Source organism: Eleutherodactylus coqui, chromosome 6 (assembly GCF_035609145.1).
Source record: "Eleutherodactylus coqui strain aEleCoq1 chromosome 6, aEleCoq1.hap1, whole genome shotgun sequence".
NCBI classification, from domain to species: Eukaryota; Metazoa; Chordata; class Amphibia; order Anura; family Eleutherodactylidae; genus Eleutherodactylus; species Eleutherodactylus coqui.
This window is the reverse complement of record NC_089842.1, coordinates 76,239,562-76,265,095: the sequence shown is the minus strand read 5'-3', so window position 1 is coordinate 76,265,095 and position 25,534 is coordinate 76,239,562. Positions and strand designations below refer to the sequence as shown.

The 25,534-nt window shown below is 45.2% G+C and overlaps 1 protein-coding gene across 1 annotated transcript in view; it reads left to right on the top strand.

Annotated features, from left to right (window-relative positions):
- BUD13 (BUD13 homolog) overlaps positions 1 to 24,003 on the top strand; it is a 29,476-nt gene extending 5,473 nt beyond the window's left edge. Inside the window, exons 3-11 of the mRNA XM_066606993.1 lie at positions 172 to 256; positions 1,452 to 1,497; positions 12,158 to 14,313; positions 15,658 to 15,815; positions 17,182 to 17,281; positions 19,095 to 19,233; positions 21,749 to 21,933; positions 22,025 to 22,106; positions 22,858 to 24,003. Coding sequence (XP_066463090.1) covers positions 172 to 256; positions 1,452 to 1,497; positions 12,158 to 14,313; positions 15,658 to 15,815; positions 17,182 to 17,281; positions 19,095 to 19,233; positions 21,749 to 21,933; positions 22,025 to 22,106; positions 22,858 to 22,951 — 3,045 coding nt within the window. The 3' untranslated portion in view covers positions 22,952 to 24,003. The remainder of the gene's footprint in view (positions 1 to 171; positions 257 to 1,451; positions 1,498 to 12,157; positions 14,314 to 15,657; positions 15,816 to 17,181; positions 17,282 to 19,094; positions 19,234 to 21,748; positions 21,934 to 22,024; positions 22,107 to 22,857) is intronic.
- Positions 24,004 to 25,534: the final 1,531 nt, after the last annotated feature.

Sequence of the window (25,534 nt, the reverse complement as noted above, 5' to 3'; positions counted from 1 at the left end):
GACCTCCGCTAGAGGAAGTTTCCACATCTCAACATTTTACTATTCACAAACTTCCTTTGGTGTGATAAAATGGTCCACGTTGAGCCTTCCTTGGAGCATCCCAGACATATAATAAATTCCGACCTCATTATGTAGCTAATTGGCTGATATCATTCTTCTTGCACTGTGCAGGTGGCAGAGTTTGTAGATGAACGTCCGGAGGAGATCAAGCGTATGGAAGAGTTCAGGGACACCAATAAGTGGAGAGTGATAAAAGGTAAGAGACTAGAGTAATCATACACTAGAATAGGTCTTCTACATTGAATGACAACTTTATTTAGAGACACTAATAGCGAGTTGGGCCTCCTTTGTCCTTCAGAACCGCAGCAAGTCGTTGGGGCGACCATACACAGGTATCGGAGGACTCGAGCGTGCCAAAAAATTACTTCCCACACCATTACTCTACCTCCATCAGCCTGAAATGTTGACAGCTGACACGAAGGGTTCATCGATTCATGCTGCTTACGTCAAATTCTGCCCCTTTTATCAGCATCCCGCGACAGTAATCTGGATTATTTTGCTCACTAGATTTTTTTTTTACCGCTCAGTGTTGCAATTTTAGCACTTTTTCACCCGCTGGAGTCTCGGCTTTCTCTTTTAAAATAGACAACAATGACGCTGGAACTGGTCATTTTCTGTTAATGCCCATCTGTGCAAAGGAACGATGAGTTGTACATTCAGACTAGTTAGTTGGAGCACTGTTGATTGTATTCAGCTACAGTTTGCTTGACTGTGCATCGCTTGTTCATTAGATCGATCCTCCTCTGAATTCACTAGGAGCTGTACCTGCAGTACCAAATCGAGCCACTGTAATATGGACAGTACTATCTGCTTCCTGCAATGTCAGTACTGACAGCAGGCCTGGCGATCAACTGATTGGTGGGAATCCTGAGTGGCACACCCCCTCCATACTGAAGAACCCCTTGAAAGGGAACGTATCGCATCTCCACATCACCATAGATTACGTTATGGTGGTGTTAGGGAATATGACAGAAAGCCGGGGAGGTATTTTTTTTTATACGCTGTCACCCAGTGAAGTCGACATATGGCATGAAAATCTAACTCTTTTCAGAGTCCTGTGCATGTGCTCTCCCATGGGGGGTATGGGAACGAGCGCACACGGGATTCTGAAGAGAGTTGGATTTTCATGCCATTGCACCTATTTTATAGGGTGACCTCATGAGAGCAGGCGAGTATAGAAAAATACCTCACCCGGCTCCCTGTCACTTCCACTAACAGCACCATAACTGAGTTTATAATGCTGTGGGGACATGACGGGACCCTTTAAAGGGTCGATGTTCTCTACACCTAATGAGTGTATAGGGAAGAGGCTGAGGAGACCTCTACTTCTAGTAATACTGTACAAATGCGAATTATAAGGAAGATATTAACACTTGACTGATTTACTGTAGGTGATGAGTCTCCAGAAGATGACGGATCACGTGAGCAGGATCCAAGGTAATGTAACGCAATGTGTAAATAAAGCACGCAGCAATTATTTGATTCAAACATTGCAGATGTTCTCTAAATGTTAGTGCCGTATATGTGAACGGAGTGGAACAAACGTTTTTACAGACACGCAAAAAATTGCTGCAACATAAAAATTGAAACACTTTATTTTTCTACTAAAGCCATGCAATTACAATAAAAGAATGTGACCTTTAGAGATGAGCGAGCATACTCGGTAAGGCGATATACTCGAGAGAGCATTGCCTTTTTTGAGTACCTGCTGGCTCGTACCTGGAGATTCGAGGGGGGGGGGGGGGGGCTGCGGGGGTGAGCAGGGGGTTGCAGAGGGGATCGGGAGGGAGAGAGAGGGATCTCTCTCACTCTCCTCTGCGCCGCCCTCGCCCCCCGCCCCCCCACGAATCTTCAGGGACGAGCCAGCAGGTACACGAAAAAGGCAGTGCTCTCTCGAGTATATCGCCTTACCGAGTATGCTTGCTCATCTCTAGTGACATTCCCTTTAGGCTAGTCAACACAGATTTTGTTCATGCGGTATTGCAACATCGTAATGTTTGTGATGGCGTTGCAGTACTACAGGCGATGTGATGTCACTGTATCATTACAGTTGCAGAAAGTAAAATCTGCCAGCTTTGTGGTCTTACAACATGGCAGAGTTTTTCTGGGGTGGCGCAAATCCTAAATTGCATGTAAGTCGTAAGCGAATGACTTTCTAAAATAGTCATCAACTTCAATGTAACAGTGAATTGTAGACCAATCTTGCACTTTTTTTTTAGTGCGTGATGTTGCTCAATCAAATTTGCATAGTACCCTAGCCGCTGAGGGCTGTGCGCCACAAGAAAATCTGGCTCTTCAGATTGCAGGGCACGTGTGCTCCTATACAAGTCTATGGGAGAGCACGCATGGCAATCTGAAAAAAGTTAGATTTTTATGCGGCGAGCTACTTCAGCGGATGAGTATAAAAAGTACATCATCCGTCTCCCCTAACAGTAACATAACTTGGTTTATGGTGCTGTAGGGAGGTGAAGGAGTTCACAGACCCATGATGGTTATTAGAAAAGTAAAGGCCTATATGCCACAGTGGTAAAAAAAAGCAAAAACAACCCAATTAAAATGATGACTGACATCACTAAGCTTTGCTGGTTATCTGAAATACCCAGTGTTTACATGGTTTATTGCATTTCATAAATATATATCATTGCTATGATCTTTCTTTGCCACTAGATGCTGTAGTTGGACTGTAAAAAAAAATGTGTTAATGAGACACCATCTCTCTGATTTTTGTGCGAGGAACTGCACTGTAAAACCACACATTAAATACATTGACTTGAGCCGTCTGAACACCATGAGGTGGCCAAAGGTCTTCATCACTCTCCATTATAGTCTGAGGGACATTCAGAAACAGTCCAGTGAGTCACTCCGCTTTCACTATTTCACCATTCACCATGATGAACACAGTCACCTCTTGCTTAAAAAAAAAGAGGACAAAGGTGGGATAAGGGGGCTTTTCCATTAAACGGGGTTGTCCCGCGGCAGCAAGTGGGGTTATACACTTCTGTATGGCCATATTAATGCACTTTGTAATGTACATCGTGCATTAAATATGAGCCATACAGAAGTTATTCACTTACCTGCTCTGTTGCTGGCGTCCCCGTCTCCATGGCTCCGTCTAATTTCAGCGTCTAATCGCCCGATTAGACGCGCTTGCGCAGATGGCTCTTTTCCCTTCGGCTCGGTCCGGCAGCAGCGGCGTTCTGGCTCCGCCCCCTTCTACACGTCATCGCGTAGCTCCGCCCCGTCACGTGTGCCGATTCCAGCCTCCTGAAGTGTATAACCCCACTTGCTTTCGCTAGACAACCCCTTTAAGCCACTTACACTTCAGGATTATCAATCTGACCTGGAAGGATGCAGAAGCAATTGTGAATCTACAGCCTCAATTCCCAAAAACTTGGGACGCTGTGTAAGATGTAAAGAAAAAAAGAATGCAATGATTTCGAATTCTCATATAACTTTCTTTTATTCACAATAGTACATAGAGCACACATCACAAGGTGAAAGGGAGACATTTTTTTTAATTAAAAAAAAAAGTTAACCCATTTAGAAATCGATGGCAGCAACACATCTCACAAAAGTTGGGGCAGAGTTAACAAAGGGCTGGAAAAGTGACTATAAAAAGAGCATGTTAAAGAGGCAGAGTCTCTCAGAAGCAGAGATGGTTAGAAGTTCACCCATCTGAAAAACCACCTAAAAATTCTGGAACAGTTTTAGAAAAAATTTTCTCAATGTAAAATGGAAAAGTCTTTGAATATCTCACAATATACAGTCGATAATATCATCAAAAGATTTAGAAAATCTGGAGAAATTCACGTGCACATAGGGCAGAGCTCGAGAACTACAAGCCCTCAGGCGGCACTGCATTAGAAACGGGCATGATTCTGTAATGCAAATCACTGCATGGGCTCAGGAATACTTCTGGAAATTACTTTGAACATAGTTTACCATGTAAACCAAAAATGCAATTTAAAGCTGTATCATGCAAAGAAAAAGCCATATATCAACACAATGCAGAAACGCCGGCGTCTTCTCTGGGCCAAAGCTAATTTAAAATGGACTCAAGCAAAATGGAAAACTGTTCTGTGGTCAGATGAAATAAATTTCAAATTCTTTTTGGAAACCACGGACACAAAAGGACAGCACACGGTCTAAAAGCATATCTCTCTGCTGGTATAGGGTTGCATTAGTGCTTATATATCGTCAGCTTAAAGATCTTGATCGGCACTATCAGTGCTGAGCAGTATATAGAGGTTTTAGAACAACATATACTCCCATCCAGACAACGTCTCTTTCAGGGAAGGCCTTGAATATTTCAGCCAGGCGATACTAAACCACATACTGCATGCATCGCAACAGCATGGCCTCGCAGAAGAGTCCGGGTGCTGCACTGGCCACCTGCGGTCCAGATCTTTCACCAGTATAAAGCATTTGGCGCATTACAAATTGAAAAATCCTGCGAAGACGACCCAGGACTAGAACCCTACATCAGACAAGATGGGACAACATTCCTCTTCCAAAACTCCAGCACTTGTTCTCCTCACCTGCCAGATGTTTACAGACTGATGTAAACAGAGAAGGAGATGCTACACAATGGTGGACATGGCCCTGGCCCAACGTTTATGAGATGTGTTGCTGCCATCCATTTCTAAATTAGTTACATTTTTTAGTTTCATTTTTAAAAAATTATCACGGAGCAGATACCGGGACATGGGGCGTTACACGAGGAGAGGGACAGCGCCATAGAAAAGCATCAACCCACCATCAGAATCAGTGTCTACCCCTTTTTGTGAGGGGGAACAGGAGGAGCCCGGCAAAGATTCCTACAAAATGACCACCAGTGGACTACTGGACTGCATGTTTCTGACTGAACTGTCAGATATAGAGTCCATAAGGGGCCATGGTCCTGTAGTGGGACCTGTGCTCACAGCCCAGCACTGTGCAGCTCACTTGGCATTCGCTGGAGAACACCAGAATCATCAGGACCGCCATAGTCACATGATTTTCCTCACAAACGAGAGCAGGTTTACTCTGAGCACATGTGAAAGAGTCTGAAGACTCCATAGTTGACCAAGGTCCAGCTATGCTGTAGACTACATAAGTAATACAAACCAAAGGTTTTTAGGATATATATTTATGGTGTACATTATGAAGGACTTATCCACCACACAATCACAACACATGAAGGGTGTATGGAGCAGGCTCGGGAGCAGAGTCCGCTCTATACTCGGCGGCTATCGGCTGTTTTTCACAACCGACTGCTGCTGGCATCTGCCATGACTGGAGTTGGCTATGATCACAGCAGTTAGTGGTTTAGATGCCGTGGTCAAGCGAAACTTTCCTGAAGTATTGCAGTACATAGTACAAGCAATCAGATAAATAGCAAGTTCAAGTCTGCGGTTGAGCTAATTAAAAATGTACAGAGAGGTTCAACAGCGTTTTTGAACAGTAAAAATTTTTTTTAGAAAAGTAAAAGTTTTAATAAAAAACCCTTTTCCCATTTTTCTCATAAAATTTTTTTAAAAAGCCCCTGGTGGCCGAGTTCTTTTTCTGTCACATACAGGCACAGCAGTTCAGAAAGGATTTCTCCACCCAAGAAATATATTGCAAAAGAAAAAATAGTTTTCATTTAGGAAAAATAACTAAAATCTGTATCGATAAATTGAGAACAATAAAATTAATGATCGTGTCCATTAACCCCTTAGTGACGGAGCCACATTTTGAAAATCTGACGTGTCACTTAACATATCATAACTCCGTAAAGGCTTCACATATCCAAGTGATTCTGACATTGTTTTTTCGCCACATGTTGTACTTCATAGAGGTGGAAAAAATAGACTAGAATAGATTAGAATTTATGAATATTTATTAAAAGTGCCAATATTTGGAAAATTTTGAAAAAATTGTCTTTTTTTTCACATTTTTAACTGTAATTACGCAAATATGTGCAAACATACCGTACAAATTTTTGCTAAGGTATATATTTCCATCAGTTTACTTTATTCTAGACGCACATTTGAAAAACTTTCGTGTTTTTTTTTTTTTTAACCATTTAGGAGACGTACAAATTTAACATTACTTTTCAGCATTTTGAGAAACTTTGTTTTCCTGCACCAAGCCAAGATTGCAAAGGCTCATGGGTGTCAGAATGATAGATACCACCACAAATGACCCCATTTTAAAAACTACACCCCTTAATGTATTCACTGAGGGGGGGTCAGGAGTATTGTGACTGCACAGTTTATTTTCAGGAGCTAATGCAATTTAGAAGAGAAAAAATAAAAATTCACATTTTTGCAAATATGTCATTTTAAAGACATATTTTTTTTCTATAGTGCACATGAGAATAAGGAGTGACACCCCAAAATAAATACCCCTGTTTGTCCTGTGTTCAGAAACCTACCCATTGTGGCCCTAATCTTACGTCTCGATGCACAACGGGGCCCTAAATGAAAGGAGTAGTCTGTGGCTTTCAAAGCAGAAATTTTCCTTGAAGGCCTTTTCGGCCCCATAGCACACTTGTAGAGCTCTTGAGCGGCCAAAACCATTGAGGACCCCCACAAATGACCCCATTTTGAAAACTAGACCCCTTAACGAATTTATCTAGGGGTGTACTGACCATTTTGACCCCACAGTTTTTAAATGAATTCAAGCAAAGCAGAAGGAAAAAATTGGGATTTACATTTTTTTTGGCAATTCTGTCATTTTAAAAGCAGCTTTTTTTTTTCTTCAGCACACATATAAATGAAGACTAGCACCCCAAAATGGATACCCCTGTTTTTCACATGTTCAGAAACATACCCATTGTGGCCCTAATCTTATGTCTCGATGCACAACGGGGTCCAAAATGAAAGGAGTATTCTGTGGCTTTTAGAGCAGACATTTAACTTGAAGGCCTTTTAGGCCCCATAGCTCACTTGTAGAGCCCTTGAGTGGCCAAAACCATTGAGAACCCCCACAAATGACCCCATTTTGAAAACTAGACCCCTTAACAAATTTATCTAGTGGTGGACTGCATATTTTGAGCCCACGTTTTTTGAATGAATTCAAGCAAAGCAGAAGGAAAAAAATCAGTTTTAATTTCTTTGGCAATTGTGTCCTTGTAATAAAAAGTTTTTTTGTGCAGCACACATATAAATGAAGACTGGCACCCCAAAATTGATACCCCTGTTTGTCCCGCGTTCAGAAACATACCCATTATAGCCCCAATCTGTTAACTGGAGACATGGTGAAGCCTGTAATGGAGAAAACACCCATTGGATTTCAGGGCTCAACTGAATAAATTCCAGGCCTCATTGCTCACTTGTAGAATCATTAGGCCTCATGTCCACGGGGAAAATCAGGCCCGCTACGGATTCTCCATGGAGAATCCGTAGCGGGTCCCTCCTGCCCCGCGGACATGAGGCATAAAAATAAGAATAAACTCACCTCCCGCCCGCTCCGGATCCTTCCTTCGCCGCGGCTCCATCTTCTCTCCGTCGCAGCCGGATCTTCTTTCTTCGGCCCGGCGGATGCGCAGGATGACGTCGGTGACGTGCCCCGCGCATGCGCCGGCCCGAAGAAAAAAGATCCAGCCACGACAGGGAGAAGATGGAGCCGCGGCGAAGGGAAAAACCGGAGCGGGTGAGTAAATTCCTATTTTGGTCTCCCGCGGATCCGGACGACTTCCATAGGCTTCAATAGAAGCCCGCGGGAGCCATCCCCGCGGGAGACCCGCACGAAAATGGAGCATGTCCGGATTTTTTCATGCTCCATTTTTTTAAAAATCACTTTTATTGACCATCCGCGGGTATTTATCTACCCGCGGGTGGTCAATGCATCCCTATGGGATGCGGATCCGCGGGCAGGAGAAGAGTTAAAATCCGCTGTGGATTTTAATTCTTCTTTTGCCCGTGGACATGAGGCCTTAAACTGCCAAAAGCAAAGAGAACCTCTACAAATCACCCCATTTTGAAAACTAGACCCCTTAACGATTTAATCTAGGGGTGTACTGTGTATTTTGACTCCACAATTTTTAATGAATTTGAGTAAAGGAGGAGGAAACAAATCACAATTTTCATTTTTTTGCCAAGCATGTCATTTTAATAGAAAGGTTTTTTGTGCAGCACACATATGAATGACGACTTGCACCCCAAAATGGATACCCCCGTTTGTTCCGTGTTCAGAAACATAGCCTAAGTGGCCCTAGTCTTATGTCTGGATACACAATGGGGCCCAAAATAAAAGGAGTAATCGGTGGCTTTCAGAACAGAAATTTTGCTTGAAGGCTTTAGGCCCCATAGCACACTTGTAGAACCATAGAGGGACCCCACAAATGACCCCATTTTAAAAACTAGACCCCTTTAACGAATTCATCTAGGGGTGTACTGAGTTTTCTGACTTCACATTTTTTTGCAATACCCCCATTATAGCCCCAATCTGCATACAGGACACATTGCTAGGCCTATAATGTAGGGACCACCTATTGGATTTCAGGGCGCAACTAAAATAAAAATGACTCCCTAAAAAGAATACTCCCCCCCCCCCCCCCCCCCCCTCCTCCTTTTGGCGTTTCAGGACAATAAGTTATAGGGCGGCATCAGTGATAAATAAATTAAAAGAATAAATTAATAATTTAAAACGGTATGGTATGTTTCGAAGCAGGGGTAATTACAAAGGCCTGGGTGGGATGGGCACATGGGGCAATAAAATCGCGTATCCCTCCTCCTCCCTTGTTTGCTGCAGACGCGACACTTTTTTTGAGGGTATTTTTTACCGGCAGTTTCAGGGATGGGAGGCAAAAAACGGCGCTCTGTGAGCCTTCGCACCTCCTCGGATTGCAATGCATCTTGAGGTGCGGTGGTCTCAAATAAAAGAAATTCACTGAGCCCCTCCTGGAACTGGAGGAAGCTCAGCGTGCCCCCAGATGACTTATAAACGACGTGCGCGTTATAGGTAGCGATCTGTATTAGGTAGATCGCTACCTTCTTATACTACGCTCGCGTCTTGCGTTTTACAAGATATGGCTGTAGAGCCTGGTCGGACAAATCGATTTCCCCCTCCCCCAGCATGAATTTGTTATAGTCCGTGACACAGAGCGGTTTTCTTTTCTGCGTTGCAGCCCCCCTCTCCCGCTGTGTGCACGGTTGACAGCATATACACGGCTTTTTTTTGTCACACCATTTTATCGCAAGTAAGGGGTCGTTTGCCAGCGCGTAAGACGCTCTTCTGTCCACGCGTCTGGACGTCAGGGATTGTGGGAATCCCACCCTATTTTTGCGAACCGTTCCGCAGGCACCTGTGTCTGCGTCATGTAATGCCATGTAAAGGGGGATGCTGGTGTAATAATTATCCGTATATATGTGGTACCCTTTATTTAAAAATGGGCCCACAAGCTCCCACACGATCTTTCCACTTATGCTGATATTTTCGGGACAGTTGGGGGGATTCAAATGCGGGTCTCTGCCCTCATAAATAAAAAAATCGGATGTATATCTGGTCGCGCTTTCACAAATTTTTTAAAGCTTAATGCCATATCTAGCGCGTTTGGAGGGAATAAATTGGTGAAAGGCTAGACGGCCTTTAAAACTTATAAGAGACTCGTCCACCACCAAATTTTTCTCTGGGGGTATAAATGTTTTTTTAAAAAAGCATCTTTTAATAAAAAAATAAGGGGCCTCAACGTGGACAATCGGTCGTACTCAGGGTCATTCCTGGGGGGAATTTGTGTGTTATCGGCGAGGTGGAAAAATCGCATGGTATTTTCAAATTACTGGCGGGGCATTACAGACGCAAACACAGGTGTCGCGTGAACGGCGCTAGCGGACCAGTAGGACCGTATGGACGATTTTTTTAGCAGTCCCATTAAAAGGACAATTCCCAGGAATTTTTTTAGCCCTGGGATATTAATGGGGGTCCATATCCTGGAATATACTGACGTGGGGTGCGCTGTAATGTACTGTCCGCCATAGGTGTTCGTCTGCTGGACAATAAGCTCCAGGACGGCATCAGTAATAAATAAATTTAAAAAATTAAAAGGCGTAAAATTTGCGACCTCCGCATTGATGCCAGGTGTGGCGGTAAATTCGGGGATGCGGGGCAAAAATAAATCTACGGAACTCCACACAGTGACAGGCGCCGCATTACTTGGCCCTGCTGCCCCAAACCCTTCCTCAACCTCCATGACACTAGAGGCTGAATCGTCGCTATTAAAACAAACCTCCTCGTCTGCCTCAGTTGTGGTATCGCTACCAGAACTGGAAGCGAAGAGCAGCGCCTACGATCCATTTTATAATTTTTTTTTTTAATGGATGTAGACAAAATGAAAAAATAATATAACCCCCCCCAAAAAAACGGACGTGGGTATAGCGGGGTAATTAGGGTATGAGGGGCGGTGAAGACGGGGTGAGGAGGTAGACAAAATTGAAAAAACGTAATTTCCCCCCCAAAAATATAAAAAACCGGACGTGGGTGTAGCGGGGTAATAAGGGTACGAGGGGCGGTGATTATGGGATGAAGGCGGGGCTTTTTTTTTTTTCCACTTTCTATATCGGACACGGTTTTTCGCTGCTATCTCGCTCCTGTCATAAATCTCTCTCAGTGACAGGAGAAAGATACGCTGGACTAACCGTGTCCGATATTTACTAAACAAATGATATGGATGGCTGTGATAGGTGTATCACAGCCACCCATGTCAGCAGGGACCAATCACTTTGGTCCCTGCAAGTTACTATGCCAAAGGCAACTTTGGCATTAGGTTCTACTGCGCAGTTCTGCCGTTATTTTCGGCAATTTTGGGGCTTTGGGGACTTTTGCGGACTATCTTCATCTCCCCTCACGGATCCGATCCGTGAGGGGAGATGAAACTTTACAACTCTAAACTTTTTAGAAACTTTTTCGTGATTGTTGCTATCCATGGGATAGCGGCGATCACGGAAGCGGGGACCGCGCACCACGGTTCCTGCTGACATCTACTGGCGCCCCGCTATCTGTAGATAGCCGGGCTCCAGGAGATTTTAAATCTCACGGGCGATCCGGGCTTCTGCGCATGCGCCTCCATTTTTCTATGGAGCGCATGCACAGAAGCCCACAGCAAGGGCAGATCGCCGCGGGACATCTCGGAGGACGGGGGTGAGTATTTTCACCTCCCCTCATGGATCCGATCCATGAGGGAAGGTGAAACCTTTACTTTTTAAAACTTTTTACAACTTTTTCGTGGTCCCCGGTGGCATCGCCTGTCTCTCGGCTACCTGCAGCTTGACAAAGGCCATAGAGATCTTGGCCGAAACGTCGCTGCTGTAAGATGCCAGTTTTTATTTAATAAAAGTGGGGAGGTTACTTTTAACCCGACTTTTTCATGTTTTCTGAATGAGAGATCCCATTCACTTGCTGCCTTTCCTTGTGGATGAAGTTTGTTCTGGATAAGTGGATCCTTGGTGTCCGGGTCCGGATTGAGGCTTGCAAGGCGAGTACCATTAACTGCGTGGTGCTGCTGTGATTTGCATATTACCTCTCGGCTACCTGCAGGTAGCCGGGAGACGGGAAATTTTAAATTTCCTGGGCGATGATGGCTTCTGCGCATGCACCACCATTTTTCTCCTGGCGCGCATGCGCAGAATACGGCAGAGGGCCCGTCACATCACCGGGGACCTAGGTGAGTAGTTTCAGCGCCCATCATGGTTGCGATCCATGAGGGGAACTGAAACTCCATCTTTTTTTTAACTTATTATTTACTTTATTGCGATCGGCGCTATCCATTGGATAGCGCTGATCGCATTGCTGGGGGGGACTGCACGCTGCCGAGGATGACAGCTCCATGCTGTCGGCTACCTGCGGGCACTGACAGCATGGAGCTGTCACGTCCAGAGCCGGAGGGGCTTTAATCCAAAGAGGATGCATATTTCTACGTCCTCTTGGATTAAAGCCCACTCAGGCAGGATGTAAAAAGGCAATGGGACTGTCACTAAGGGGTTAAAAAAAATAAAGGTAACACAGTTTAAAAAAAATCAGTTCTTCATCACAAACTTTCTTGTTTCTCGCTTCCATTAGTTACTAGAAAAAATTTTGGTCTGTGATTTTGTAATCTTGGTCTTCAGTTTGTTTGTTTTTTTAATTCCATCTATAGGGCCAGAGAAGATTTATCTGTTACGGTTAAAAAGACTGGTTCTCCTGCATCTTCAGACCGTTCTCTAAAAAAGGGGAGGCATGACTCTCCAGACCCTTCTCCACCGCAAAGGGCCAGGCATGACTCTCCAGACCCTTCTCCCCCACGAAGGGCCAGGCATGATTCATCAGACCATTCATCTTCTCCAAAAAGGCAACCGACTCCCCTAAGAGGGAGGAGCAGACATGACTCTTCAGATGCCTCACCTCCAAGAAGGGGCAAGCGGAGCTCTTCAGATGCCTCACCCTCCAAGAGGAACAAACGAAGCTCTGAGGATGCCTCTCCTCCCAGGAGGGGCAAACGAGGCTCTCCAGACATCTCACCTCCCAGGAGGGGCAAACGAGGCTCTCCAGACATCTCACCTCCCAGGAGGGGCAGACGAGGCTCTCCAGACATCTCGCCTCCCAGGAGGGGCAGACGAGGCTCTCCAGACATCTCGCCTCCCAGGAGGGGCAAACGAGGCTCTCCAGACGTCTCGCCTCCCAGGAGGGGCAAACGAGGCTCTCCAGACGTCTCGCCTCCCAGGAGGGGCAAACGAGGCTCTCCAGACGTCTCGCCTCCCAGGAGGGGCAAACGAGGCTCTCCAGACGTCTCGCCTCCCAGGAGGGGCAAACGAGGCTCTCCAGAAGTCTCGCCTCCCAGGAGGGGCAAGCGAGGTTCTCCGGGCGGCTCTCCTCCCAGGAGGGGCAAGCGAGGTTCTCCGGGCGGCTCTCCTCCCAGGAGGGGCAAGCGAGGTTCTCCAGGCGGCTCGCCTCCCAGGAGGGGCAAGCGAGGTTCTCCGGGCGGCTCGCCTCCCAGGAGGGGTAAGCGAGGTTCTCCAGGCGGCTCACCTCCCAGGAGGGGCAAACAAGGCCCTCTAGACGTTTTACCTCCCAGGAGGGGCAGACGAGGCTCTCCAGACGTCTCACCTCCTAGAAGGGGCAGATGGGATTCTCCAGACTACTCTCCTCCCAGAAGGGGCAAACTGGATTCTCCAGACTCCTCCCCACCCAGGAGGGGCAGACAGGATTCACCAGGCGCCTCTCCACCCAGGAGGGGCAGACGGGATTCTCCAGGCGCCTCCCCACCCAGGAGGGGCAGACGGGATTCTCCAGGTGCCTCCCCACCCAGAAGGGGCAGATGGGATTCTCCAGCCGCTTCCCCACCCAGGAGAGGCCGCTGGGATTCTCCGGGCGTCGCCCCACCCAGGAGGGGCAGGTGGGACTCTCCGGGCGCCGCCCCACCCAGGAGGGGCAGGCGGGACTCTCCGGGCGCCTCCCCACCCAGGAGGGGCAGGCGGGACTCTCCGGGCGCCTCCCCACCCAGGAGGGGCAGGCGGGACTCTCCGGGCGCCTCCCCACCCAGGAGGGGCAGGCGGGACTCTCCGGGCGCCTCCCCACCCAGGAGGGGCAGGCGGGACTCTCCGGGCGCCTCCCCACCCAGGAGGGGCAGGCGGGACTCTCCGGGCGCCTCCCCACCCAGGAGGGGCTGGCGGGACTCTCCGGGCGCCTCCCCACCCAGGAGGGGCTGGCGGGACTCTCCGGGCGCCTCCCCACCCAGGAGGGGCTGGCGGGACTCTCCGGGCGCCTCCCCACCCAGGAGGGGCTGGCGGGACTCTCCGGGCGCCTCCCCACCCAGGAGGGGCTGGCGGGACTCTCCACCCAGGAAGGGGAAGCAAAACTTTCCAAATGCCTCCCCACCCAGGAGGGGCCAGCGGGATTTTCCAGACGCCTCTCCTCCCAGGCATAGCTGGCGGGATTCTCCCCCCAGGAGGGGACGACGTGGCTCTCCAGATGCCTTTCCATCCTGGAGAGGCCAGGGGGACTCTACAGATCCGTCCCCTCCTCGAGTAGTCGGCAGACTTGCCCCTTCTCTACAAAGACAAAAGCATCTCAGTGCCACCAAAAACACCACATCCTACCATAGAGACTCTTCTCAGAAGACTCAAAATATTTCTCCCGATTATTCCCAAAAAGAAAGGCTTGATGCAAGTTTCGACACGAAGTCCAAACGATCAAAACATAATCTAAAGAAATCTCGAATTTCTCCACATTCCTCCTTGCGGCATGATTCTGATTCTGACCTTTCTCCTCCTCGTAATAGAGCATTGTCACCACCACGAAACAATGTGAAAAAAGGTGCGTATCTAATGTATACATTATGAGTAAAGCCTTCTTTAGAAGGGAGACCTGAGTCTAAAGTCTTGAATGCAATCTGATGACTTTGAGACTTTAGATCACTCCTGATGCACATTTATTTTTTTGATTGACAAAAGCTATATGGCCACATTTAGTGACCGTGGCCCTGAGATAGTCCCATGAAAATATTTTGCAAATTCCATATACACTGCTCAAAAAAAAATTAAGGGAACACAGAAGTATCACTTAACCATCAGGGATATCAATCTGTCCAATTAGGAAGCAGAGAGTATGAAACCATTTCATCTGCTGTAGTCAAATGAAAGTTGGCAGCAGGAGTACTGGAGAGGCAACAGCAAGACAACCCCCAAAAAGAGAATGGTTTTGCAGGTGGTGGCTACCGACCATTCCTTTCTCCTTCCTGAGTCTGTTCTAGTTTTGCTAGTGCCTTTGTCACTACTGGTAGCATGAGACACTACCTGCAGCTCAATCGGGTTATACAGGTAGTCCTGCTCCAGGACGGCACATCCATAAGTGCCATTGCAAGAAGATTTGCTGTGTCCTACAAGAGTCCTACAAACTGACCTCTGCATCTTTTTGAACAGAAACGGTCAGACTCCTTGAGGGCTCGATGTCCTTTAGTGGGACCTGCACTCACAGCCTAGCAGCTTGATTGGCATTTACCAGAGAACACAAAATTAGCAAGTCCATTATTGGCGCCCCCTTCCCTTCACAGATGAGAACAAGGTCTGATATGTAATTTAAGTGTTTGTCCAAGTTAAGGGAAACCCCTTTTACAGGGTCCCCCATGATATAAAATAACAAATGAGTAGTTACTTGCCTCCTCCTCCCTGTTTGTCCGCCGGCACCGGTCTCCGCTCTCTGTTTTCAGACGTCTGTGACGTTCCGTTAACCTGCTGCAGCAGCCAATGACAGCACTTCGTCATGATAGCTGAACGCTGTCATTGGCTGCTGCAGATTCTTTGACAGGGAGACCAAAGCTGGTGGCAAAGGATGAATAGGGGAGAGGTGGATAACTGCTCACTTGTTGCTTTATACTATGGGGGACTCTGTGATGAGTTTCCCTTTATTCGGACAACCCCTTTAAAGGGGTATTCTGGTGACATTTTTAAAATCTTGCACAGCCTCCAGAATACCCCCCTTTTTTTTGAGCAGTGCTACAATGTTGTGTCTGGCTGTGACACAGAATTGTTGGCTCCACACAGTTACCTGCAGTCCTGTTAGTCACATTACTAATGTGCTGAGCCATAGCATTTCTATGTTTTATAGCTGTTTCGACTGCATTGAGTTCCATTTTTATTCATCCACCCCCTATTTTTTCAGCTATATTACAGAAGGATCCACCTCGAAGGGGTACACAGTCTAAAGATTCAGACTCCGACTTGTCACCTCCTCGTCAAGTACAGAGAAGAGGCTCTGATTCAGACTTATCGCCACCACGGCGCAGAGTTGAATCTGAAAAACGGAGCAGAGAGTCCCAGGTAATGATATGCAGGGTTATGTGATCTGTACAGGGGACATTTAGGGTCACCATACACATTTAACTTTAGATGTCCAAATCTGTCAATGACAGTTGGTCCAGACAACTGTCTGTGTATAGGGGTGCTCAACTCTTCCCCCAATAGATTGTCAGGGGAAATTAGCATTGGGGTCATTGAATTCCAGTGCCTGATCCTATTGTTCCCAGGGAGATAAGCCAGCTCTGTCTGGCCGAGGATTACCTCCCTAAGCACACGAACTTCCAGCCAAGCCAAATGTTTGTGTGTATGGGGGAGCCAGGGGAAACAGCTGTCAGATGAGTGATCGCTCATCTGGCAATCATTAAATGTGTACGGGCAGCTTCAGAATGGTTGTAACTCTTTACTGTGAATGGAGTGGCCCTCCTGCTCCACCTCCAGTAATTGAATGACTACTGCTCCTGTATAAAGCACAGGCGTAAGAGTTGGGTAGTTACCCGTGGGACTTATGCGTCCGACCGTTGCCTGTGTAAAGGGACCTTATGTTTATTACTTGGAGTTTCACTGCTGAGACCCCCCATTAAGCTCATCTGTAATCTGTGCGGGAGCTTGCCAGACAGCAAGTCCCACTACAGGGGTGCACTGTAGTTAAAAAAAACAAAAAACATAAAAAAAGTAAGTGAATTTCCTGGATTTCTACTTTGATTCCTAATAAAATGTGGTCTAATAGGGCCTGTCTATAATTGGGATGTAGATACCAATCTAAACTACTAAGACAAACAGTTGTATCCTTCATGTCCTTATGTAGACATCCACGGGGCAGTGCACGATAGCTGATAAATGTATAATCACTGGGGGTTATCCAACAGAGATCATGAGAACGGTGCACCCCCAAGTCCCGTTAGTGAATGGATAGGGGAGTGGGGATGGGGGGGGGGGGGGGGCATCTGTAACCATCGCTCCATTCACTTCTAAAGGACTGTGGGAGATGGCTATTTCCATGGACAGCAAATGAGCAACAGGGAGAGTGTATACTTCACACATGGTCTGCTCTGCACCCCACAATTGTCAAAGCTTTCATCGCAGTCCTGACAAGATCACTACGAGATATATAAAATAAAGTGTAAAATGGTCTCCAAATACATGTATAGTAGAAAAAGGGATAGAACCGCTGATTGTTTCTTCCTAGTAATTGAATGATAGACCTAAATTTTAAGTGCAGACATTTTTTTTGTGGTGCCAATATGCACTAATGTACAAATCCATTTTGACTCCTGTGTATTGTAAGTAAAATGATTGGTGGTCTGTTGTTTTTGGATATATGCTTTTAAATATTGTATGCAAGCAAAGGTGCAACTAAAAGCCTCTCCTCAAATCTTCTCCACTTTAGATGCTGTCGGGTGGCAGAGCTGGCCTGCTGTCTGCAAAGGTGCTGAGGGAAGAGAAAGAAGAACAGAGGAGAGCGGAGAAGAACAACAAGAACCTGGAAGGTGATATTGCTGTGTGATTGCAGATTTATAGAACTGTGTCCAGATGACTCCTTAGGGCTTTCGTTACATTTTTTGTTATGTCTTTGTAATACAATGGGTGACACGGAAGGTTTTATTAATACAAGAATCCAATTTTAGGTGCGTTTTTGACCAATAGAGTTATTTTAGAGGGAACGTTCCTACTAGACTGTGGGATCCCATCTTGGGATTACGTCACATGTGCCAAAAACAGCATTGTAAAGGAACCCCCAAACGGAAGCATTCACTGTCATTAGTGAGACGGACATCACTTTGGTGTCCTTCCAACAGTTTGTTTCCATTATATAGATTAGTGCAGGCAATAATGTTATTCTGTACTCCAAATATAACAGAAAACCTGTCAAACTGACACCAGAGTGAAGTCCCTGTCACTAATGACAGTGAATGTTTTCCCTTTGGGGGTTCCTTTACAATGCTGCTTTGGGACCCCCAGTGTATTGGAAACACTGTGAGAACGCTCCCTTCTAGATGGCCACAACTATTACGATCATACAATAATAAGACTTCTATTAGGCTTCACACTCTGTGTTATGGAGCTCTTTAAAGGGAACCCGTCACCAGGTTTCACTGCACTGAACTGTTTGCACCGTTCTTTCATCCCCGTAGCCCTGCATACCTTACAAAAAGTAGTCCATAAAATTCCTGTGCGGTGTACCAATAAGCTGTTGCTAGTCTGCTGTGCACATCTGGGCTGTGCAGGCCACCTGTTATATTTGCCCTAAGCCAACCCCTCTTCTTTTAATTAATGTGGATGATGTCCGCCAAGTCATCCACAAGCCAGTCGTAATCTTGTGCTTGTGTCACACTGCATAGGACCGACACATATAACATTTGTCTTGCCCTGTTGTGGGCAATGGCATCATGTTTCCTTTGCAAATGCCCCTGGCCTGATGTCCCAATATTTTGGCTGGCTTGTAGGCGACGTAGGAAGATAATTCCCATCAATTAAAAGAAGAGGGTCTGGCTTAGGGCAAATGGTATTGACCAGATCGGTATTATTAGCTGTGCTGTCCAATACATTTAAAGGGAATCTGTCACTTCTCATGAGCCCCATAAACTAAGGTCAACTAATTGGGGAATAAAGAAATGCAGACTCTTTATAAGCAGAGAGATAGTGAGGGAACACTTAGCTAACTTAAATGAATTCAAGTCTCAAGGTCCAGATAAATTACATCCTAGGATACTAAAGGAAGCAGCAGAGGTCATTGCTGAACCACTCGCCATAATTTTTGAAAGTTCCTTGAGAACAGGAGAAGTCCAAGAAGATTGGAAAAGGGCAAATGTTGTCTTTATTCTCATTTACACAAGGAAAGATCAGAAGCAATGGGTTGAAACTGAAAGGGAGGAGACACAGATTAGATATTAGACAGTGAGGGTGATCAATGAGTGGAACAGGTTACCACGGGAGGTGGGGAGTTCTCCTTCAATGGAAGTCTTCAAATAGAGGCTGGACAGACATCTGTCTGGGATGATTTAGTGATCCTGCACTGAGCAGGGGGTCGGACCCGATGATCCTGGAGGTCCCTTCCAACTCTACCATTCTATAAGGTGCTGAGTCTGGGAATGTGACTGTCATACTCGCCTTCTTTATGGATTTCCTCGCTGTTTGCACACACATCTGTTCTGGTGTATTGCACTTCTGACTTCTAGCCGATGATATTGCACTTGCATGGTGTAATTTTGCCCCCATGATAGCATAGTCATGAATTTGCTGCCTGTGATGTTTGATCTGCAGGATTGCTCTACAACTGTTCCTTTTCATGTTTCTGTTCAGATGACTCCAGGGCCACGGAGACCGTTTTTCGAGACAAAAGTGGCAAACGCAGAGACTTAAATTCTGAACGTGAGCAGCAACTTCAGAAACAGGCCATGCAGGAGAAGAAAGACGCCATGTATGCCAGATGGGGCAAGGGGTAAGTTATAAAGTGAAGCGGAGGTTTGATGAGAAGCTTTAGGCCTCTTTAATGCTTTAATTGTTGTATTTTTTGCAGGAGGTTTCTTGGAAAAAAAATGTTTTTCAGGTTTTTTTACTGCGTTTTAAATGCATTTTTTGTTTTGTAATGCTTTAAACATTTTGACTGTCTTAAGAGTTCTATAGAGAAACCTTTGGGAGAAACGCCAGAAAAAAACACCAGACCTGGAGCATGTTGGGTTAAATAAAAAAATGGCAAAAACAATATAAAAAAACAAGGGAAAAAATGCTTTGCCTGTAGTACTTTTCATAATATGTCATCAATTTTAAAATGAGCTGCCAAAACACAGTGTAAACCACCAAAAATGCCTATTAAAAAATGTGTGAAACTACCCTTAAAGCGACCCTCTGAGATGCTGTTCGGCCATCTTTGTTTCTACAGGCCTGGAGGGTCGTTTTAAGGCCATCACATTCACACAATGTTGTTTTTTGCAGTAGAATCTGCTTGGATCGTGCATCAAATCCATGGGAAATCCATGTCCCTTTACTTATAATGGCAATTGAATTGGATTAGAAATCCGCACGCGAATAGTAACATGTCACTTGAAGAAGATTCCACACCGGGAAATCCACATACTGATTTGACCATTTGAAAAGGACTAAATCCACCTGTCCGTTTTGGGACATATCCATGGCAGAAAAATCCAAAGCAGATTCAGGCCGTATGAACATAACTCAAAGAGATTTTCCAGTGTAAATTAAATAAAACTACAACACACAATATTTGGGCCCACATTTATCAAAGGAGCAGTCATTTTACCGCATGTCTAACTCAAAGAGGAGCTGCCACGTCTCGTACGACTGCAACTTGTTGCATACCCTTGGAACCGTCTCTCCAATGATTCCAGGGTTTTTATTTCTCACCCAGCTCCTTTTCCGTTCACCACAATCGGTGCTGTTAGTTTCGGCACACAATACTAGTAAATAGTTAGGTGGGCATGATTAGGTGGTGTTTCAATTATACTATGCAATGGAGAATAGCCCACCTGACAATTTGCTAGTATTGAGTGCTGAATCAAACGGCACCCGTTGCAGATGGGTGGGAGGGGAGCTAGAAGAAAAATTTTCTGGAATCTGTGAAGAAATTGCTGTAAAGGTATGCAAGCAGTGTCCGCTGTGTGAGGATGTGACAGGTCGTCTTTAATACCACGCTAATTAAGTTATCTGTTTTGTGACAAGTTTAGTACTGAACGTGACCTATTTAATACATCTGGCACAACGTACATTGCTGCATTTAAAGGGGTTGTCCCGCGAAAGCAAGTGGGGTTATACACTTCTGTATGGCCATATTAATGCACTTTGTAATGTACATTGTGCATTAATTATGAGCCATACAGAAGTTATTCACTTACCTGTTCCGTTGCTAGCGTCCTCGTCTCCATGGTGCCGTCTAATTTCAGCGTCTAATCGCCCGATTAGACGCGCTTGCGCAGTCCGGTCTTCTCCCTGGTGAATGGGGCCGCTCGTGCCGGAGAGCTGGTCCTCGTAGCTCCGCCCCGTCACGTGTGCCGATTCCAGCCAATCAGGAGGCTGGAATCGGCAATGGACCGCACAGAGCCCACGGTGCACCATGGGAGAAGACCCGCGGTGCATCGTGGGTGAAGATCCCGGCGGCCATCTTGCTAAGGTAAGGAAGAAGTCGCCGCAGCGCGGGGATTCGGGTAAGTACTAAACGGTTTTTTTTTTAACACATGCATTGGGTTTGTCTCGCGCCGAACGGGGGGCCTATTGAATAAAAAAAAAAAAAACCGTTTCGGCGCGGGACAACCCCAATAAGGCACTTTGTTCTCAATTGCAAGTTTTTTTTGTTTGTTTTTTTTAGAAAGTTGCTTGATTTGTGTGTCTAAATCCTGGCCAAATAGTAAAAGCCCTTTTACATGCAACGATTATCGCCCCAAATTCATTAAAACGGCCGAAAGTGAGCGATAACGTTACATGTAAACATGGGCAGTCGTGCACTATTCATTAAATTGTCCTTTAGCGCTGGTTTTTAGCCAGCATAAAACCATGATTTGACTGCTCAAGAGACATTCCATTTGATTGTAATTTGTTCAGTCTTTTGAAAGCTGCTTTCCAACTTGAATGGTACTCATTGTGTTTGCCTTGCATACATAATGAGTACATTATTAAGTCATGCCAGGAGAAGTCAATAGAATCTCGCTGGGCAGATAATTCCTCGCATAAACACCCGCCCATCCAAACAAACAACTAATAATGAGTTTACTTTAGCTAATGAGGAAATGGAGATGATCAAAAACCATTATCTGTACATGTAATTTTATACAAAAATGTTGTCAGTCGTTCGTCCATTTGAGCGATAATTGTTGCGTGTAAAAGAGCCTTTAGTCACACACTCTTTTCACTTCACTGTTCAGCTGAGGCTGTTTTGAGTTAGTGTGTAACTAATCTTTTTGAAGCTCCGACTCATGCAGTAATGTTATTGCTTCTTTCTTCAGTTTGGCCCAACAGGAACAGCAGCGACAGAATATAGCGGATGCTGCCCGAGAAATGACAAAGCCTCTTGCTCGGTACATTGATGATGAGGACCTGGACCGCATGTTGCGTGAACAGGAGAGAGATGGAGATCCTATGGCAAAATTCCTGAAAAAGAAGGCGACTAAAGAAAGTGAAGGAAGGAAAGGTAATGTGCATATTTATGTGGATATTTGCCATAAGTAAGTGTAGTATTGCATTGATAATGTGTCTCTTTCTTTAACTTTACACTGTTCTAGAGCGCCCAAGGTACAAGGGTTCTAATCCTCCAATCAACAGATATAACATATGGCCAGGGTACCGCTGGGATGGTGTGGACAGGTAAGTGAAGGTTACTGAAACTGCTTCCTTTAACTACACTTTAAAAGAAAAACTTCTGACCTGTCAGAGAGACTTATCAGAGGTATTGATCGTAGGTTTTTATGAAGTTTAGATAACAGGTGTGATTTCAGGAATAGAAGTATATTAAGCAAGTTTCTAAGTACATAGGCAAAGTTTCTCACACAGGATTTAGGTATTCACATTTTGCAGTGGTATCTTGGTTTTGCTGATGTACAACATGTGAACACAACTTTATTTGCTTTAGTCCCTTTTTGCGCCCTCATGCACCTGTACATGATACTGGGCTCGAAGGCACAGGAGCTGTGCCCACGAGCTCAACCACTATTCTGGATGCTTCAACCCATCTCACCTACCACCAATTATGGTACTGCTAAAGGCAGAGGGCTCCGTTCCAATAACGATCATCAGGATCAGTTTAGGCGTTACTAGAAGGATATCCACCAATTGGAGTTTGGACAATATTGGAAATTGCAGAGTACGGCCACTCAACAATTTTCAATACTGTCATTGAATTGAATGGAGTGGCCACACGCATGCTCGTCCTCTGCTCCATTCATGCAAGGACTGTTGTGGATCCCCATTATGGTGGAGGTGCCAATGGTTAGACCTCTACTGATGATAAAGTTATTCCCTATCCTGTGGAAAGGAGATCCCTTTGGGTTTTGTTAGTCTTTTTCATTTCTGAATATGATCTGACTTACCTCCTTCTGTCTTTTTATCTGCTCTGCAGGTCCAATGGCTTTGAGAACAAGTATTTTGCAAGAGTGGCTGAAAAGAAAGCTACCCAAGAGTCTGCTTACAAGTGGAGCGTAGAAGATATGTGAATTCACGTTGTATTTTTGGTTAAAGCACTAGACAGGACCTCGTCATACAGGAATGCTCTGAATCCAGAAGATTTATCCACAGACTCTGTATTAAAAGGAAACTGTCATCAACTAGAAGCACCATAAACTAAGTGAAGGTTCTTATAGTTTAGGTGATGTGGAGTCCGGGGAGTCTCTTTTCGTACTCGCTTGGTACCCCATTCCTGCGATGAACTCTGGAAGAGTCAGCACATGCACAGCAGGCTTGCCTCTTTTCAGAAGGCTGTGTGCGCACCCCATAGAGATGAATGCGCATGTGCATAGCCTTTTGAAAAGCGCTGACCTGGTGTGTTTGCGCTGACTTTGCCAGAAGCGGAGGATTGGGCGAGTATGGAGGCTCCCTGGACTCAACATCACCTAAACAATAAGCACCATAACTTAGTTTATGGTGCTTATAGTTGATGACAAGTTCCCTTTAAGATAGATGTTTGTATAACACAGAAGCTAGCTGTTAGTCCTCACTGGATGTGATTACTGTAATGTTATGTCTTGTCCTCCTGGTTGACTTAAGAGCCACTGTCTTTTTGTTGTATTTTTTTTTTTAGCGTTCTTACGAATACAAGTTGTTTTTAAAAACAAGTAGTTATCCATGCATTATCTGTCTTGCTTCTGAAACATGTGATAGACTTTTATATTACGTGTGTTTACTGATGGACAATTGTAGAGCCGTGGTTTATCTACCCCATGGGTACGCTTCACTACATGGGTTCCTGTGAATTCCAAGAGGATGTGATTCGGTTTCTTTTAGTCAACAGGAAAAATAAATTCAGGAATTATTTTGTAAGTATTTTAGCCACATTCCCTTCCCCAAAACTGTTGCTTTGATGGGGGGAGAGATAATGTCTCCTAGTATGCAAGGTTTTCGTATTCCTGTTCAAGTATACCTGTGTTCTTGTTTTAAAATGTTTGATGGCATCAATAGATTGTTTGACCTGCAAACTTCTATTTTCTTTCTTGTTTTTAATGAGAGAATACATAAAGAAAAATTAAATTCTTTGTATTATAACAATGTATCTCTGTCCCCTCCTTTTTGTAATAACCAATCGGTGCGCCGGTAAGGGCCAGTTCACACTAACGTTTTTGTTTTCTGTCTAGCGGTTCCATTGTGGAGGAGTTTGAAATGATTGCGTTGTTGGAATGAAATACTACAGACAGATTAAACGAATGTCAAAAGAAAAGAAAACTTGGAAGTTTTAAATCTCGAAGTTAGTGGGAGTACATACCCCTAGGGACAAGAGTATACAAGGTCGCAACTTTTTAAAGCAAAGTGCAGTGTGTCATGTGACTAGCAAATTTTGTAACTGTGACTCGTATGATCACACCGAGAAAATAACATTCGACATTGGGATAGACAGTTGAAAGGGAAACGGGGAAACCTACTGGACAATCCGTGGCCAGGAAGACCATCCGCTAGTGATGAGTCAGTTGAAGACTTTGTCATTTCTGATGTTCCTGTTTGAGTATGGCAGGAAGTGGAATACTGCTTAGATGTTTCAGAGCCAGTGATGGAGCCCACTTAGAACTTTGATAAACATGTGAAAATCTATTTCAGTTGTTGTTCAACCTGTCAACCCTTAAGGGTGTACATGTACGCCCTCCAGGTGCAGGGTTTGTATGGAGTGTGATCGACTCACACCTGTTACAATTTTTTGAATGTGGGGAGGAGAAGCCAAAAATCAAAGGAAAAAAAGGCAGCATTCCTAAGGGGTTAATTTTCATTCATGTTGAAAAATATGCACAATGTTCTGTTTAATAACATTTAATCATTTGAAATCCCACCATCACTTTTGGGGCACAAACTTTTAAAATTTCGTCTTTCATGTAACACCAGTGGATGTTGTGTTTCCATCCAACAACCTAATCATTTGAGACCTAATCATGACTTTTGGGACACACTGTATTGCAGAGGAATTTTGGGAGGCTAGAGCTGAGAAATGGCAAATGTAGTTTAATATGGACAAAGGTAAGGACATGCAGTAGTAAACACTGTGTAAGGCCCCCGGTCCACAGCATGATTTCGCCAGCGAATCACGCCGTCTGAAGCTTTCCATTGCATTGCTATAGAAAGCGCCGGCCCCCTGTCCACGAGCGGAGAATCATTGTGATTCTTCGTCTGCGGCAGGCAATTTGCAGCATTCTGCGAATTGCCCCCGATTCTCCATGGTCAGCCTATCTGTCTGCGGCTCCGGCTCCCGTGGCGGAGATCCATTTATAGTCAATGGCATTTGTTTGGTGCTATTCAGTTCCATCGTAAGACAGATCCTTTAGCCTGGGGATTCCCCTTTACCGCTCCCAAAACAGAGCAGGAGAACGGAACCCTCGGATGCTGATGTGAACATAGCCTGAGGGCTGTTTTGCATGCATTGATTAGAGCTAAAAATTCTTTCAAACAAGCGAAAGTAAGTGATAATCGTTACGTGTAAACGTGCGGTCGTCCTCCACTATTTGCTCACTTGTCCCTTATCGCTGAGTTTCAGCCTGCATAAAAATGGACGCTAGTTCGCTTGCTTTTCGCTTAGTTTAAATGGCATTTCTTAAAGTCCC